The following is a 15253-nucleotide window of genomic DNA, read 5'->3' as shown; positions in this document are numbered from 1 at the left end:
CTACTCTCAGCACAAAACCTAAGATTAATTTTACTGTGAAGTGTCTTTAAGTCTAATTAAAAATGAAGTTACTCATCCTGCTCAGACTGCCCTGACAGACAATGCCTAAATATCCTTCTCCAGTTAATTTTTTGGGTATTAAGAAAGATACACTGCATATACTTTTAATTTAAAACTTGTCTTTCATACATGCAGTATTTTAAGGCAGTTAACACTTGCACTGTAGAAGGATGAGAGCAGTTAGGACAGGAACTTGTTGTGCTAAATACGGAGAAAGCAGGTGAAGTCTGAGATTGTTTTCATTATGATTTATTTAAATGTGATATCATACTATGAAATAATGATGCAGTGACGTGTAATGTAGCTATACTTGAGCTAAAAGAGTGGCATGCTCCCAGAAGTGACCTGACAAGCCTAGGCAGAGCCTGGGTTGAAGTATTTTGAGATCCCGTTGTAAAGTCAGAAGATTGCTGAAAGCATGGTTTCTCACACAGATACTCAATATATTTTAAAATCATTATCTTCTTTTAATAATAGTATATCTATTAAACATTGTATTTTATTAGCATTGCATAAGATACTTATGTTTTCTGTTTTTCTCTCCCCTTCCCCTGCCTAGTGGAATCGGTCGAAATTGGCCATGGGCATCTGGTGGCAGCAGCATTTTGGCAGAATTTGGAACTTTGCATCTGGAGTTCGTACACTTGAGCCACCTGTCTGGAAACCCTGTATTTGCTGAAAAGGTTAGATTGTTCAGTTAAAATCATGTTCTAAAAGATAAATCACATTTTAGGAGACTAATATCTCTACAGAGAGATTTGGATTTTCAAAATTGTATTTTTCCAATTGGATTTTTGGAGGAGGCATGGGCCAGAAACAAACTTACTGAGCAAATTAATTATCTTTTGAAATTTATGAAAATTTGATGATTAAAATTTCTTCTATTGAGAGACAACTAAAGCGAGATGAAAGTGTGCATGTTAAAAATCCTATGCTTCTCTTTCAAAGTGGAATCAAGCTGTAGCTGCAAGGAGCTGGAAATATGTTTATGTAAGCTGCTCCTAAAAGCCTTTAGGGACATTGATTCCACAGCCTCCCAAGACAAGCTGTTCAAGGTCTGGTACACCTGTTAAAGAAGAAGAAACTGGAATAAGCTTTGCATGGAGGTACTCAGAACTATTAATTAAGTTAGGTGTAGGACTCTTCTCAGTCTGTATTTAGACAGTAACTGCTAGTAATGTAGCACCAAGATGCAGAAGGCAGTTTGTGTCCCACAACAGAAATTCTTTTACTGCTTGATGTAAGCTTATTTCTCTTGTGTCCCAGCAGCTAGTTCAGTTGATCTCTAAGCATACAAGATGTTTAAAATAAAGCTGTCAGTACCTTTTTTTATTTTTTTACTGCTTCTGGTCTGTGTTTGTCATGATCTTCATTCTCCCAAGTTGCTACCTTTGCTTTTTTTGTGAAAATTAAATTTCAGTTTAAATTATTTCATGTGCTCTGCAGTGAATTGTGCTACTGAATGACCCCATCTGCAGAGCATCTGTACTGTAATCGTTTCCCTGGGCCTCTCATTTGTGGCAAGCTCCTTAATCACGCTGGTGGAAAGCTTGGGGCTGAATTGGTTCCTGCTGGGCAAGTTGGTTGTATGAAGCTCGGTTCCAGCAATGTTCTCCTTTCTAGGCAAAACAACCTTACAATTCACTTATGCTTCTCAACTGGGTGATGGGTTTAGTATGGTAATAACGTTACTGATTTGGGTATACGAGAAATAAAATGTTGAAGTAGGTGAGCTTAGTTAAGGCAATTAGCGTCTGCAAATTTCAGAATACTGTGGAGGGACAAAATATTCTGTATGGCAAGACCTTAACTTTAGAGCTTGCTTCTATTGTGTTGTTTCATTACCAACACTTGTCACAGAAACTCCAGTCTTTTTGTAGCTTATTTACATGATGATGTCAGCCTAGAGGATCTTTTTAATAATAACATAATTGCACAGATGCATTCAGATACATAGTACATGTGCTGAAAAGTACTATTTTTTATTTTATCAGGACACTTGCACTTTGAAACTCTTCTACTGATGCTGTTTTATTTTGGGGGAAAAATGCATGAGTGCTCAGTGTTTTGTATCCTTCCAATAGGTAATGAATATTCGAAAAGTTCTAAATCGACTGGATAAACCGGAAGGCCTTTACCCCAACTATTTGAATCCCAGCAGCGGCCAATGGGGCCAACGTAAGTAGATCACTTCTTCAGTACTATGAACTGTCTTATCAGTATGCCGTTTGCAGTTGTTAGCTTCTTTCAGTCATTGTTACATGTTTTATTCATTCCTCATATTATATCCAAGTTCTTATATAATGCAAAAAAAATAATGCACATTAAAATGCAGTAAGTAGAGTTATTATTTTGAAATGTTCTCTTTTAAGGTCTTTCAATATGGCTTATGCAAGTGGGGAAACATCAAACTATGTAGCTTTGGAATGGAATTTGTAGATTATAAAAGCCTTTTATTGAAAAGTCTAAAATGCCCTCAAAAGTAGGTGCTTAAGGAAACATTATTAGCTCATCTGAATCAAATTCCATGTTTTTAGCCTGGTACAGCTCCACTGAAGATTAAAAAACTTTTTCCAGTTAATACCAGCTGTGATTTCTGTTGAAGTTTAATACTAACAATTAAGGAAGCAAACCAGACAGAACTGTCATGGTATTAATACTCTTGGAACCACTATTGGAGACACCAAAATTAGAAGGCAAAGTATATAAAAAAAAATGCTTTAAGTATTTGAACTTCTCAGCTCAGAAACTCAGGCTCAAGCTCAAGACCGAGCCTGTTCTTGTTATACAATGCCTTCTCTGATTTTTATTCCGGGTTCAAAGCCTAAGCAGTGTGCAAAAACATGTCTGGAGACCATACTTCTTTCTCCACTCTTCCCATTTACTTGCAGTCCACAACCATCCCATTCATGTTTCCACTTTCAATGTTTCAATGTTCTCTTAAGAAAACAAGCAAGATAAGCTGGCTTAATCTTACAAGAAAGAGGTAGATGAGATGGTTTCTTTGATTATCAGTGTTAGAGGTGGTTGGACCACAGAAGACAGGGAAAGGACTGGAGAAATTCTTTAATATAACAATTTGTCTGGTATGCAGCTAAGATGAAGTGAGGTTCTGAATTCTTCATAGGACTGTCTGCTGTCTGTATAAAGATAATTTTTGCATAGGCAAAGAACAAGCTTTTTAATTGAACAAAATATATTTTTGAATGTTTTTGTGTCACTCTGTGAACTAAAAAGATGTACAGAAAGGTTATGATGCTCATTTGTATTATTCCATCAAGACAAAGGCCATTTCCCTTTGTGCATTAGAAGTATTGCCTTTGTTTTGGAAAGCGTCATAGTTTGCTACTCTGTGAGGCTTGTTTGAGGTCATTCTGCCACTGGCCTGTGGGAGCTCAGTGTGTGTAAGTGCCTGACTCCAGCTGGCACGTTTGTACAAACTCTCTGGCGTCTGTGCCCACTTGTTGCACATGCTGGTTTAGCATGGCTTTGTAGAACACTAAAGCTTCCCATTGATCCTAAAGCAGTAGGTACCAGGTTGGTTTAGAAGGCCACCTCAGTGTTTGTGAGCCTGCGTTCAGCCAGCTTTAGCTACCTTGGCTTCCTTCCTTGGCTTCAGTCAGCCTCAGAAACTCAGCTTTTTGGTGGTAGCCTAGACAACGACTTTCCTAACTTGTATCCAATTCCCCTTTTTAGTGCAATAGTATTGAGAGCTCAAATGAGTGAGGCTGAACTGGGATATCCTGCACCTGGCATTCAGCTTAGTTACACAGTCACACAGTTACTCTTGTGGTGGGCTGAATGACAGTAGATGTTGCTAGTAGCTGACAGCATTAGTGGCTCTGCCGTGTTTATTTTAAGGCAGTCAAATACTGATGCTGCCATGTGGCCTTTGACATTTCCATATTTTCAAAGTAATTGTGTCTTATGTACTTATCTTTCGCACTAAATGCCAGTTTCTGTTGGTTTGAACAGTAAAGATTACAGTGTATACTGCCTTTGTTTTCCGTGTAGTATTGATGTAGAAATTAGCTTTCTGCATGTGCAAATCATGAACACAATTGGTCAGTCCCTAGCATGCTGAACAGTAAAAGCAAATTTAATCTTTACTTGTTGCATCTCTTCCAATTCAATTGTCTCTGTTTGAAGACATTGATTTTTTTTTTCCATAGTAGGAGATCAGAACATAAAAGTTGAATAGTGTTTTATTCAAGATTGCTTTTCTAGTCTGTTTTCAGTTGATTACACCTAGCCCCATAACTAGTTCAAGACAGAAGTATTCCCATTCAAGCGTCAAGTGGGGAAGGGGAAGTAGTTTCTGAACATTTATTCTTTAACAGTGCTGTAACTATGAAGGACACTGCTGGATCACTGCCACTGTTCCTGTAAATTCATTTAGCCCTTGTTATTTTGACAGTAAACTGACAGTGATTTGCTGCAGCATGCGTCAATTGGATTTGTCTACTGCAATAATGTATATAATAACAGGGCTTATTATTGATGAAACTGTGCTTCTGCTATTTAGTTTGCAAATGTCAGAGGTTTCTATGGTAATTTATTTAGGAAACCGTAAAGGTCATTTAAATGCTGCTGTTCAAAGATCAGCCCTCCATCACAGAAAATGTTCTCATTTTTTTAAGAAGCCTCTTTTCCTTTTGGATCATGAACATTTAATTAAATAAATGGTATATTCTTTTTAGAAATTTAATATATCTCATTCAAAAGAATAAGGGGAAAAAAAACTGTTGATAATCCAGGTTTGATGGCACAATGTATCCGTTAGGCAAAAGGATGGGATACATTTGGAAAACGAAATTATTTTTTGTATGTCACCGGCTCAAGGAGGAAAAAACACTGTTAATAAAGTTTGAATTGGAAAAAAGTCTATCTTCTGCAGATGCATGGCTTTCCAATTCAGTAGGCAAAAGGAAGTATTCCATGAAGAGAAGATACTAAGGAGTTTAAAAATAAATAGATTCTCTGTGTTCTGAATTCCACCAACAGAGGCATAACTGAAGTTAAGATCAGTGAGTTGCTGAGAAACTTGAGGTTGGCACCACTAACCTTCCTGCTGCTTGCTTTGTAAGCCTGTATTGCCCCAAATGAGTTCTGCTTTTCTCACGCCCAGAACTTTGTGGTATGACTCAACATCTTGCTGTGCAATATATGTACCCACATCTCCGTCCTGGATGTCTTGGATGGTATTGTCAAACCCCTTCCATGCTGTAAAATTGACAGATATAAATGAATAGGCCTGGTAAAGCATTTTGAAATCCTTTCACTGAAGACTCAATATATGCCAAGTCCCTTAATGTTACCAGGCAGGATCAACTTCAAGAAGAGAACCTGGAGTTCTTAGTTTAACGGAGCTTAGAGGTTGTAGTGTTTTACACATTTAGGAGATAAAATGCTGAAATCATACGATAACCCATTATAATTTGGCCAAGTATCTTCTCGGGTCCTGGACAGCAAGTTGATGCCACCTTGTGCAAGTAGCTAAGACCATCGGTAATTCCTACGTGGCTGGTGCAATGACATTGAATGACATTGAATGCTGCAATGACATTGACTTGATTGCAGTGCCAAGTCCTAGATATGTGCAACTGAATAATCACAGCATTTATAGTACCACATTTTTTCATATAGTAAGCACGGGACAGAATAAATCAATGCAATAGCAATAATCTTCTGTAGATCTATCAAAGTCTTTTTTTTTCTTTGCCTCTGGAACTATTGCTGACTTCTGAGACCAGCTGGATGTTCAAAAAATACTATAAAATTAACAATAAAGTAAATTCATCTTTGTAGTAGTGAGCTTAAAACATTTTGATTTTTCTATGAGTTCACTTAAATGGAGCACTAGTGAATAAAGAACAAATAAAAACGATACCTGCATATTAAGAGGGGAAAGCATTTATCTAATTACAGAGCACTTTCTACTTTTTTTCTTGTTTTTAAGATAAAAAATAACTTAGGTTAATGTGTTTTTGTATGACATTGACTATAAACATGAATTAGATGTTAAACATACAAGTTCTTGTTTCTTTTCTATGAACTTCTGAGACACTGTGTGGATGTTAAATAAGTATGGTGTATTAGCCTGATGAAAAAGCCAGCAATTAAAGAAATAATTTTCTTTATATACCAGCTGAAATGTTTTTGAGGTTGCAGGCTTACATTTATTACAAGACTGCTACAGGGAGAGATGTTTAAATATATTAAATCTACCACTGTGTCATACTGTAATTGTATTTTATTGTCCATGCTGGAGATGAAATTGCTGTTGAACTTCTTTATTCCTTTTTTAGATCACGTCTCCATTGGAGGGCTTGGGGATAGCTTTTATGAATATTTGCTCAAGGCATGGCTGATGTCGGACAAGACAGATGAAGAAGGCAAGAAAATGTATTATGATGCTGTTCAGGTAAATGAGATATTTAAATCTTCCTTGCCATAATAATCTAATCTCTAATAATTCTAACAATATGAGGGATTTATGTGTTTGCCACCACAGAGTGCTTTTTTGTTTTTAAAGAATTAGTTGTATTTTTAAAAGCCTTCATCAAATATAAATGCTAAATGAATACAGATACTGTGAGAAGGGGGAGAGTCTTGAATTACAGTTAATTTTTTTCAACTGAAATACAGTCAATCCTCTCTAATACTGGAGGGAAAGAGCATAAAATATGCACAAAAATGCATTTACAAGTGGCTCTCATATGAAAGCTCAATTTTGCCCTCAGTTTTCTCTACATCAACTCTTTTTGCCTTCTTTCTTATAATCAGAAGGCAGTTACTCTCTTGTATTTCAACCTAGTATTTCATCCATTGCAGTGTTTTGACTGTGGTCAAAACAGGAATCAATACATTATGGCAGATAATTTACCCCCAAAAAAATTATTTGTTACACAGGGACTCTTTGTTACAAGAGGCATACATTTGTCAGACTCTGAAACAGCCAATTATTCAAATTAGACACAAGCGTAAGTTTTCAAAAATCAGAATTGTTCCAATTTATATTTTTATGTTTTGTTTTATTTATGATCCTTCTGGTTCGCAATTTTCTTTGTTATTGGTGGTGTTTCCGTAATGTACAGTTTGGGGAGAACTAATGGCTTTGTGACACTGGATTGAGACTTGTGAAGTATTAAGTTTAAATTCATATTTACATGCCTTCCTTGCAGTCTGGGCAAATGACCTATTTCCTCTGTTCTTTGCTTTCATATATATATATAAGAGAGGATAATGCTGCTACTTTTTTCCATCCTTTCATCTATTTTGACTGTAAGCTCTCTAGGACTGGGACTTTTATCTCTTATTAACTGTATGTATGTACAGTGCCTCTGTAGACAAGGCTTCCAGATGCTAAGCAATATCTCCTTATTCTTTCATACATTTGGAAATGCATGGTCCTTAGAGAAGAAATATAAGTCTCTTTTTACTTCCCACACAGCCAAAAGTGGTGGCATTAGAAAATGCAACCCTGACTCACTGGAAATTTTCTTTTTGCATTAGAGAGAAAAGTCATATGTGAGGATTTGAGGGAGGGTGTGATCTCTGCTGGTTGTACATTTGACAACCAAGCATCCTCTGCTAAGAAAATCCTGCCTTTAATTTTGTAAGTGCAGATTTGGATGTGGTCAGCCCCATTTGCACCGATAACATGGTTTCAGCTTCAGAGCAAAAGGTGGATTTTAAATTAGGTTTGAGTAAATTTGAGGATATAACATAAGAACAGTGATATTGTAATAGTTCAGCTGCAAGGTTGGCAGCCAAAAAGACAGAACAAAGCATCTGGTAATACGATATCAATTCATCTTATCATGGAAGGCATTTTGAACCACCTCAAAGCTGCTTCTAGTCTTCAACTTTCACTGGTTTAATAATGCCATTTCTTTCTATTAAATACATTCTCACACAGGGAAAGTGCTAGTGTGTAGACATGTGCAGTAAAAAATGTGGTTTTCTCGTACATCTCTTCTGGAAACCGCTGCAGGCTGATCATCCCTAACGTGGTGCAGTCATGGCCCTTGGCAGGACTGTGAGGGTGTCGCACCCCATCCTGCCAGGGACCACCAGAGTTAGCCAAGCACCTCGATGGTCTTGGATGGTTGTCCAAAGGTTGAAGGTCTGCCTTCTCCTGACTCCAGCACAGCTTTTGGGCAGGTGGTAAGGACTCAGCTGCACCACGGATGTGTACCTGGGTCACTCCTGAGCAAGGCAGTGTGGCTGGGGCAGGGGCTGTGTGCTCTTACCTGGCCAACGAGGGAAAGGGACAGGAGTGTACATGCAGCTGAAACCCACACTGCGATAACAAACTCCTCGTGTACAAAAGTTGTAGCCACCATGTCTGCAGGTGTCCCGAGGTCTCAGCAGGGAGCAGAAGCCATCATTGGCATCATTCAGCAGAAGCAAACTTCCCGGCCAGGATTTAGTATCGGCAGCAGTCACTGAACACAACAGTATCACTGACAGGGTTTGGGCTCTGCTGTATGGCTAGATTTAAAGTACTCATTATCTTAATATTTTGCAGTAATAACAGCTCTTAGGCAGTCCAACCATCAAGTTAGTCCAAAATATCAGTGTATGAGAGGGTCAAATGATCCCAAAATATGTGCTAGATTTAGCTATGCTAATGGTTGAATGTTTTCTACTATTTTCTGAGCAATGTTCCTATTCTCCATTTTCTGTCCTGAGGTTCATCTGTATCAAACTGAAAGCATACACACAGCATAGCTTGATGTTGTAACATAGCTTGTTCAGATAACAGCAGCAGGGAAGTTGCAGTATCACAGAAATTGCAGACTGTTTGGGGCCCACTGACATGCTAGGTTCTTCACCCAAGTGACAAGCCTGTTTTGAAATCCATCCTGTTATTGACTTTATTGCTATTGATCCCTTACTTATCTAAATTAAAGCTAATTTAAGTGTCTGCACAAGCTGCAGTCTTTCTTTATGACTAAGCCTACACGTTTTGGGCATTCTGAGTCTGCTTCGTATTTTCTTAGATAAATTTCCCTCAATGCTTTCAGACTCTCTTTAAGACTACTCCAAAGGGAACGGTGCGATTATTCCTAGCCGTTCAGTCCTGCATATGCCCACCAAATTCTGAAAGTACAACATGAAGGTTTGATGCCTAATTCAATGTCTTTCACTATCCAGAAACCACAAATGAAAATATATGGTGAGTTATACTTCACTCTGTAAAGCTGAAATTTATTTAGGTAAAGCTTCAGGGTCATTTCTTACACTGCTCAGTAACTTATATTAAAAACAAAAAGTTCTTTGTATTAGAATTTTTGTAGCATCTATAGTTTGTTTTATGGCTCAAGTGAAAAGCAATAACTAAGATGCCAAACTATATTTAAAAACTTTTTGTTTACCATGAATGAGATGTATATTTGGCTGATGCTATTTTAGAGAAGAGTTTATTTCTAATGGGAAAAGGGACAGAGATATTCTTGTTTTGAATACCAGAGCATACTCTTAATAAGGCCATCAGAGGGATCCATAAATTCTAGAATTTGCGCAAAGACAAGTGAATGTATTTTTAATGTAAGTTATTTTTTTCTTCTGAAAAGCAATGCAGTATTTTATATCATGTCCTGCTTCGCATAATTCAGGAAGTAAAAAAATCTTCTAAACTAGTTTAAATGGATATCATGAAACATTTAGTTACAGAACAAATGCGTATTGAGCTTTCAGTCATGTTACCGATCTGGAGGATTTAACTGGCTATAGAATAAACCATCGGTCTTTGCCAGCTTCCAGTACAGGAAGCATTGTGCTCTTTTCAGTTAATCTCTGAGGGACAACTGAACAGGTTTAGTAAAAGAATATGGTAATTCAGAGCAAAAATGGACCTTATGGGTTTACTTCAGTCTGGCAACAGCAGTGTCACAAGCAATTGCACTGAATCCTCCCCTCTTGAATGTGTCAGCTCTCATCTTAAAAGTTGAAAGGCAGTTTTCCCACTACTTCTGTTAATAGGTCATTCCCATATCTTTTCCTAATTTTCACATTACATTCATTCATGGCCATTGCTGCCAACTTTCTACATCTTACATATCCCTTCTCTCTGACACTGCTTCCATCCTCTCCCCCCCCCAGTGTATTTCTAGAGAAATGGAGTATCTAAGATATCTAAAGAGGGAAGTACCCAGCAGAACTTTACAGGAAAAGGGGAAATCCCTCACCAGCAGTTCCCAAGTGGTTTGGTTCACTTCATCCAACAGTGGTATCAGAGTGGTAAAGCTGCTGTATTCTGCAGAAGTGGTAGTTTACTTTTAGACATTTAGATTTGCTAATTTTTCTCTCTGGGAAACAACTGCTTGGAAGATTGTAACATAGGGGCTAGTAATCTCCAGACAACCTAGTATGTGGAAGTAGAAATGATGGAAATAGCAAAAAAACTAGGTGGTGTGTAACATCACAGCCATTCTCTGTCAGATTTCAACAGCACTGCTGAAACTCAGCCTACTGCTAGGCTGGGTTGCATCATTAAGGAATGTGGTAAACCTTTCTGGGTATTAAACGGCAAAAATGTCACTTTTTGCCTCAGAATTCTGAGTATTCAGACAAAATACATTGGATCTCTTTGGTGGTGCTGGTGCTTTGTTTTGTCGCATTGCTAACAGTTGAGAGTAGCCTTGATATGCTTGCTTTGTACTTGGCTGAGGGAAGCTATGTGGGACATTCTTTGTTTTGGGGCATTTTTTGGTATATTAAAGTGTCAGCATTAAGTAGTGAACATTCTTCAGAGCTGTCAAGGTTTCAGCCTTTCAGATAAATAAAACAGATCCACGCAGACTCCTTTCTCATTGAAATGAGGGGGAGAGCAAAGTGTTAGGAAAATGAAAACAGGTTATTGGCCATCTTCAAGGTTTCGTGAGGGTATATTTAACTGTGGTGACAGGCTGGTGGTGGGTCTGGATTGCCTGCAGTTTCCACTAAGTTGCTTAAAGTGATTTGCTTTGTGATTATAGTGATCCTAGAAACTATGTAACTGATGTGAATAATGACAGAACGGCAACAACTCAATTAGAATAGTTTGTCATGCTGTGTAAAGCCAAAAGTATGTTAATGAATTGGACACTCACTACTTTGACTTTACTTCTTGACATTCAAGGAAATGGGTGAGCCTGCATGGCAGGCAGTGTGGTGTGATAGGAGCTGACCTTCCCAGTGAAGCAGTTGGTGCAGCGGACTCAGCATTCGCACTGAATACATTTTGGGTATTGTCTATGACTTAAACGTATAATAATGAATAAACATGTGGTTTATTTACATAGTTTGTCAGCTGTTGTGTTTAAAATATTTATCACACTGCTGCACTAGTGTTCTGCACATCCTGATAGTATAGCTGTATTATGTAGAAACACAAGATTCATTATGCTTAAGAGACAAGAACACCCAGAGGACTTGCTGCTCTTTTTTCTTCTGGCTAGATTTCCTCTGTTGTCAGAAGTAAGAGAGGAGTTTTGAGGCTCTCTCCAAGAGAAAGCATCAAGACTAAAGAAAGGCTTTTGCAGATTCTTAAGTTAATGGTTTACTTACAAGTATGCAATCTCAATGTTTCGGACTATACAAAGGACTCAATAAAATGTTTGCTTGTTTATGGACTGTCATGAGAACCAGCAAGCTGTGAAGTTGTTTGAATGCTTTAAGAAGGATTTAAACAAGAAAAATCTTGTAAGAGAAATTGTCACCATTCAGTGTGGGGCTTTGCTCTTGTCATCAGAAATATCTTGTCTGAGCAGCCATATCCCTACTAATACAGCAAACAGCTTGCCAGAAGGGGTCTATATTTATTCTAGAACATTCAGAAAATACATAATGTAACTTTCTGATAGGCTTGCTTTGATTCGTACTATTCCATTAATACTCTTTTAAGAATATGAATAAATCTAACCTTCTGGTAGCAGACAGCCTTAACTACATTTAGTGTAAGAGCATTGATGCTCTTAGAGACACTAATAGGTCTATACAGACAAAAATACGTAAGTAGATTTTCAGGCAAAAGTAAATTATCAGCTTTCCTTTGGAACTTAATCATCTTTTAGTGATCAGATGGATAGGTATCATAGTAGTTAAATGCTCGCCAATATTTCCATTTTAAAATCTTAGCCATCTCCATTACAAGCGTTCATGTTTCGTTACACACGTAAGCTTGTCTTTATAACAAGTTGTTAAGTCCAGAAGCAGTAAGTGCCTTACAATGTTTATTATATCAAAATGTTTCTTATATATTGTGTTTAAAGAAATGAAAGTTTGTGTTCCAGTTTTGATCTTTGAAAAGCGGAGTTCAATAAGGAGTTACAGTTTCAAGGGGAGATGATACCACCTCTCCTCAGCAGAAGTATTTGAATAAATTGTGGCAAAGGCTTGAACTTCCTGTTTCATCCTAGCTTCTCAGATACTATGCTTTCACAGGATTTAATGTCTTGTAATATGTATTTAAAACCTCTATGGTTTAAACATCTAAGGATGTTTAAAAAACAGAATTAACTTACAAGTATAAATTCATATAAGATTAGGGAAAAACTTGTGCAATGTTTTTTCTGCAATCTCTGAAATAGCTGCAACAATGGAAAAATGCAAATTTTAAACTTTCCATAATAAACACACTGGAATTTTGGACAAAGGATAAATTTGATGAATTGTGAAGAGTGCTGAAGAAAAGTACCTACTACATTAGATCAACTTAACAGAGAAAGATGAGGAAAGGAATTCAAAGTCAACAGAACAGGCAGTTGGTTTACAAACTCAAAGTATGCAAACCACAGTAATCCTGATCTGCCTGCTTTGTGATGATTCAAAGCAATAAACTGAATCGGTGAAAGCCATAAATATTAAAATAAAAAAGTAAGCAACTGACATTTTTGAATTATTGGAAATATCACATAGTAGAATTCTTTCACGTTCGTTGCTTCAAATTGTCAAAATACTGTTTATGAAGACGATCCATAGGGGAAGCAACACACATTAAGTGTGGTGTGGACTGAGATCATTTATTGTACTTTATTGTAAAGAAGCATGCAGAGTTGTAATTATCCCCAAAACAACCATTACAAACCCTGAAAATTTAGAACTAAGATCATATTTTTGAAGTTCTAAATTTATTACAGTAGGGAAACGTGTAACTGGTTTGCAAGAAAGTTTTATCTCCAGCTACAGTGACACCTTGAGGTAGGAAAGGAAATGCCTGCTTTTTATTCTTAAAACAGAAGTAGTCATTGAAATTAATCAATTGTAATTAAACAGTTATTGTAAAAGGAGAGTTAAAATGCATACATGCCAGAGGATGTAGAGCTGCAGTTTTCATTGTATTTTGAGGTTTGTAGTTGGTTATCCCCAGTCCTTTAGCAGAATTAACTTTTTCATGGCATACGTTTATTTTGAATCGAGCAACTTTCTGAGGTGCAGAACAACTTTTACTGAGAAGCCCACATCTGTTCTCTGTAAGCACCTTTGTTAATAATTTTATTCTTTTGTGGCATAATCCACCAAGAGAATGCCCTCTACTAAAAATAAGCTTGTTGATTGTTTGCTTATTTGTTTTTCTGAATTCATTTCAACACTGAGATGATTTGAGTTCTGTTTCCTCAACTTGGTGTCCCAAATAACTCAAAGGATAAGTTGCAATCACAGGATCAAGTCAGGGGCTGAGGAAAGAGAGAGGTGTATTTAAGCTTCACTTTGTCCTCTGCGGTCCCTGGAGGTTAGGAAAAGCTGACTAGCTTAAGAGGGTCCTATCTCCCTGAAACACATATTCTGCTGGAGATCCCTGGGCTGATACAAACTGAGTGAACAACTGAATGGAGAAAAATGGATGTTCGTTAGGAGGAACCAGTTCTGTTTAATTTTACAATATAATGTCAAGCCCAAGAAACATGATAAGTGGAGAACACAAAACATATCCCATTAAAAAGTGCAGGAGGGGAAAGAAATCAGCTTGGGAAAAAACGGTTAGTTTCTCTTCTGTGCTGTGAGTTAATAGGGAGCAATTTGGAATCCTATAACCTAAAAAAACAATTCTAGTTTTTCATTCACAACAACTCTTCCAATGTTACAGATAGGCAAGGGCATAATATTAACGTGAACTCTTGAGAAAGATGCTGCAAGTAATGCAAGGTACACTTGCGTCACAATTCAAAAAGTAAAAGGGACTGTTAATGTTTCTAATTGAGTTCTCAGGCATTTTTACAGTGGTATAGAAAGGATAATTTCCCACAAGATTTTTTTTTTTTTTAAAAAGTAATGTAGCTAAAAGCTTTATTGAAGTGAGGACTGTAAGCAGAGCCTTACATAATAGCATGTACACACACAAAAACTATTTCCAGGCAGTGTATCAGCCATAAAAGTTAGGCTGGCTAAACAAGCTTACAGGTACGCTCCAAACCATGTATTGTTCTGCTTTTACATGCAGTAAATTTATTTGCTTGAATATCTGGCAAATGTTGTTTATTTGTCTTCAGTTTCCCTTCCTTCCTCTCCTTTTTTGTCAACGAAAGTCTGGTTGTCTAAACTTTTTTTTTTAGTACTGACAGGTAGAAGCATCTGCTATTGCTCCCTTTGGGATCCATTTGCAGCCACTTCTTTGCAATCTTTTATGTTGCACATTCTCTCTGCATTACCTTGATAGAAAAAAAGTCACTAATTGAATTGCAGAAATGCATTCTGTAAAATGGTAAAAATGAATTTTCCATTTACTTAAAAGGAAAACTGTACCAGCTCCAAACAATTATCCATCAATAATGTATTTTCAGTTAATCAAAGGCCACATTCTTCTAGCGTTTTGGATTCCTTGCAGATGTTGTATGTTGGTTTACAGCGAGCATATTCATTACAGTAAAATTAAATAATATTCCCTATAGTGATAAATATGACACCACCTGATCTGCAAGGACTCAGAAGGAATTATTTGTAGGTAGGGAACAGGTTATACTAGAGTAGCAATTAAAGTAAATGTGTGCCTTTTTAAAGTGTGTAGATAATTATTATGTCAAAATAAAAGTAAATTGATTCTAAGTATTACATTCAGAATTAATTCTGCCAAACAGAACTTTTCACTTGGTGGATCTTTATCACCATGCTACCCAATCTTCTTTTATAATAATTCATTTTAGTAACTTGATTTCACTGCCAAAGCTTCCCCCACAGCACTGCAGATAGCAATTAGCATTTCACTGTG

The 15253-nt window shown here is 37.0% G+C and overlaps 1 protein-coding gene across 1 annotated transcript in view; it reads left to right on the top strand.

Annotated features, from left to right (window-relative positions):
• MAN1A1 (mannosidase alpha class 1A member 1) overlaps positions 1-15253 on the top strand; it is a 142429-nt gene that overhangs the window by 114072 nt on the left and 13104 nt on the right. Inside the window, exons 6-8 of the mRNA XM_084516208.1 lie at positions 620-743; positions 2145-2238; positions 6369-6484. Coding sequence (XP_084372334.1) covers positions 620-743; positions 2145-2238; positions 6369-6484 — 334 coding nt within the window. The remainder of the gene's footprint in view (positions 1-619; positions 744-2144; positions 2239-6368; positions 6485-15253) is intronic.

The sequence above is a fragment of the Aythya ferina genome (assembly GCF_964211825.1).
Source record: "Aythya ferina genome assembly, chromosome: 3".
NCBI classification, from domain to species: Eukaryota; Metazoa; Chordata; class Aves; order Anseriformes; family Anatidae; genus Aythya; species Aythya ferina.
This window is presented reverse-complemented; position numbering and strand designations above follow the sequence as displayed.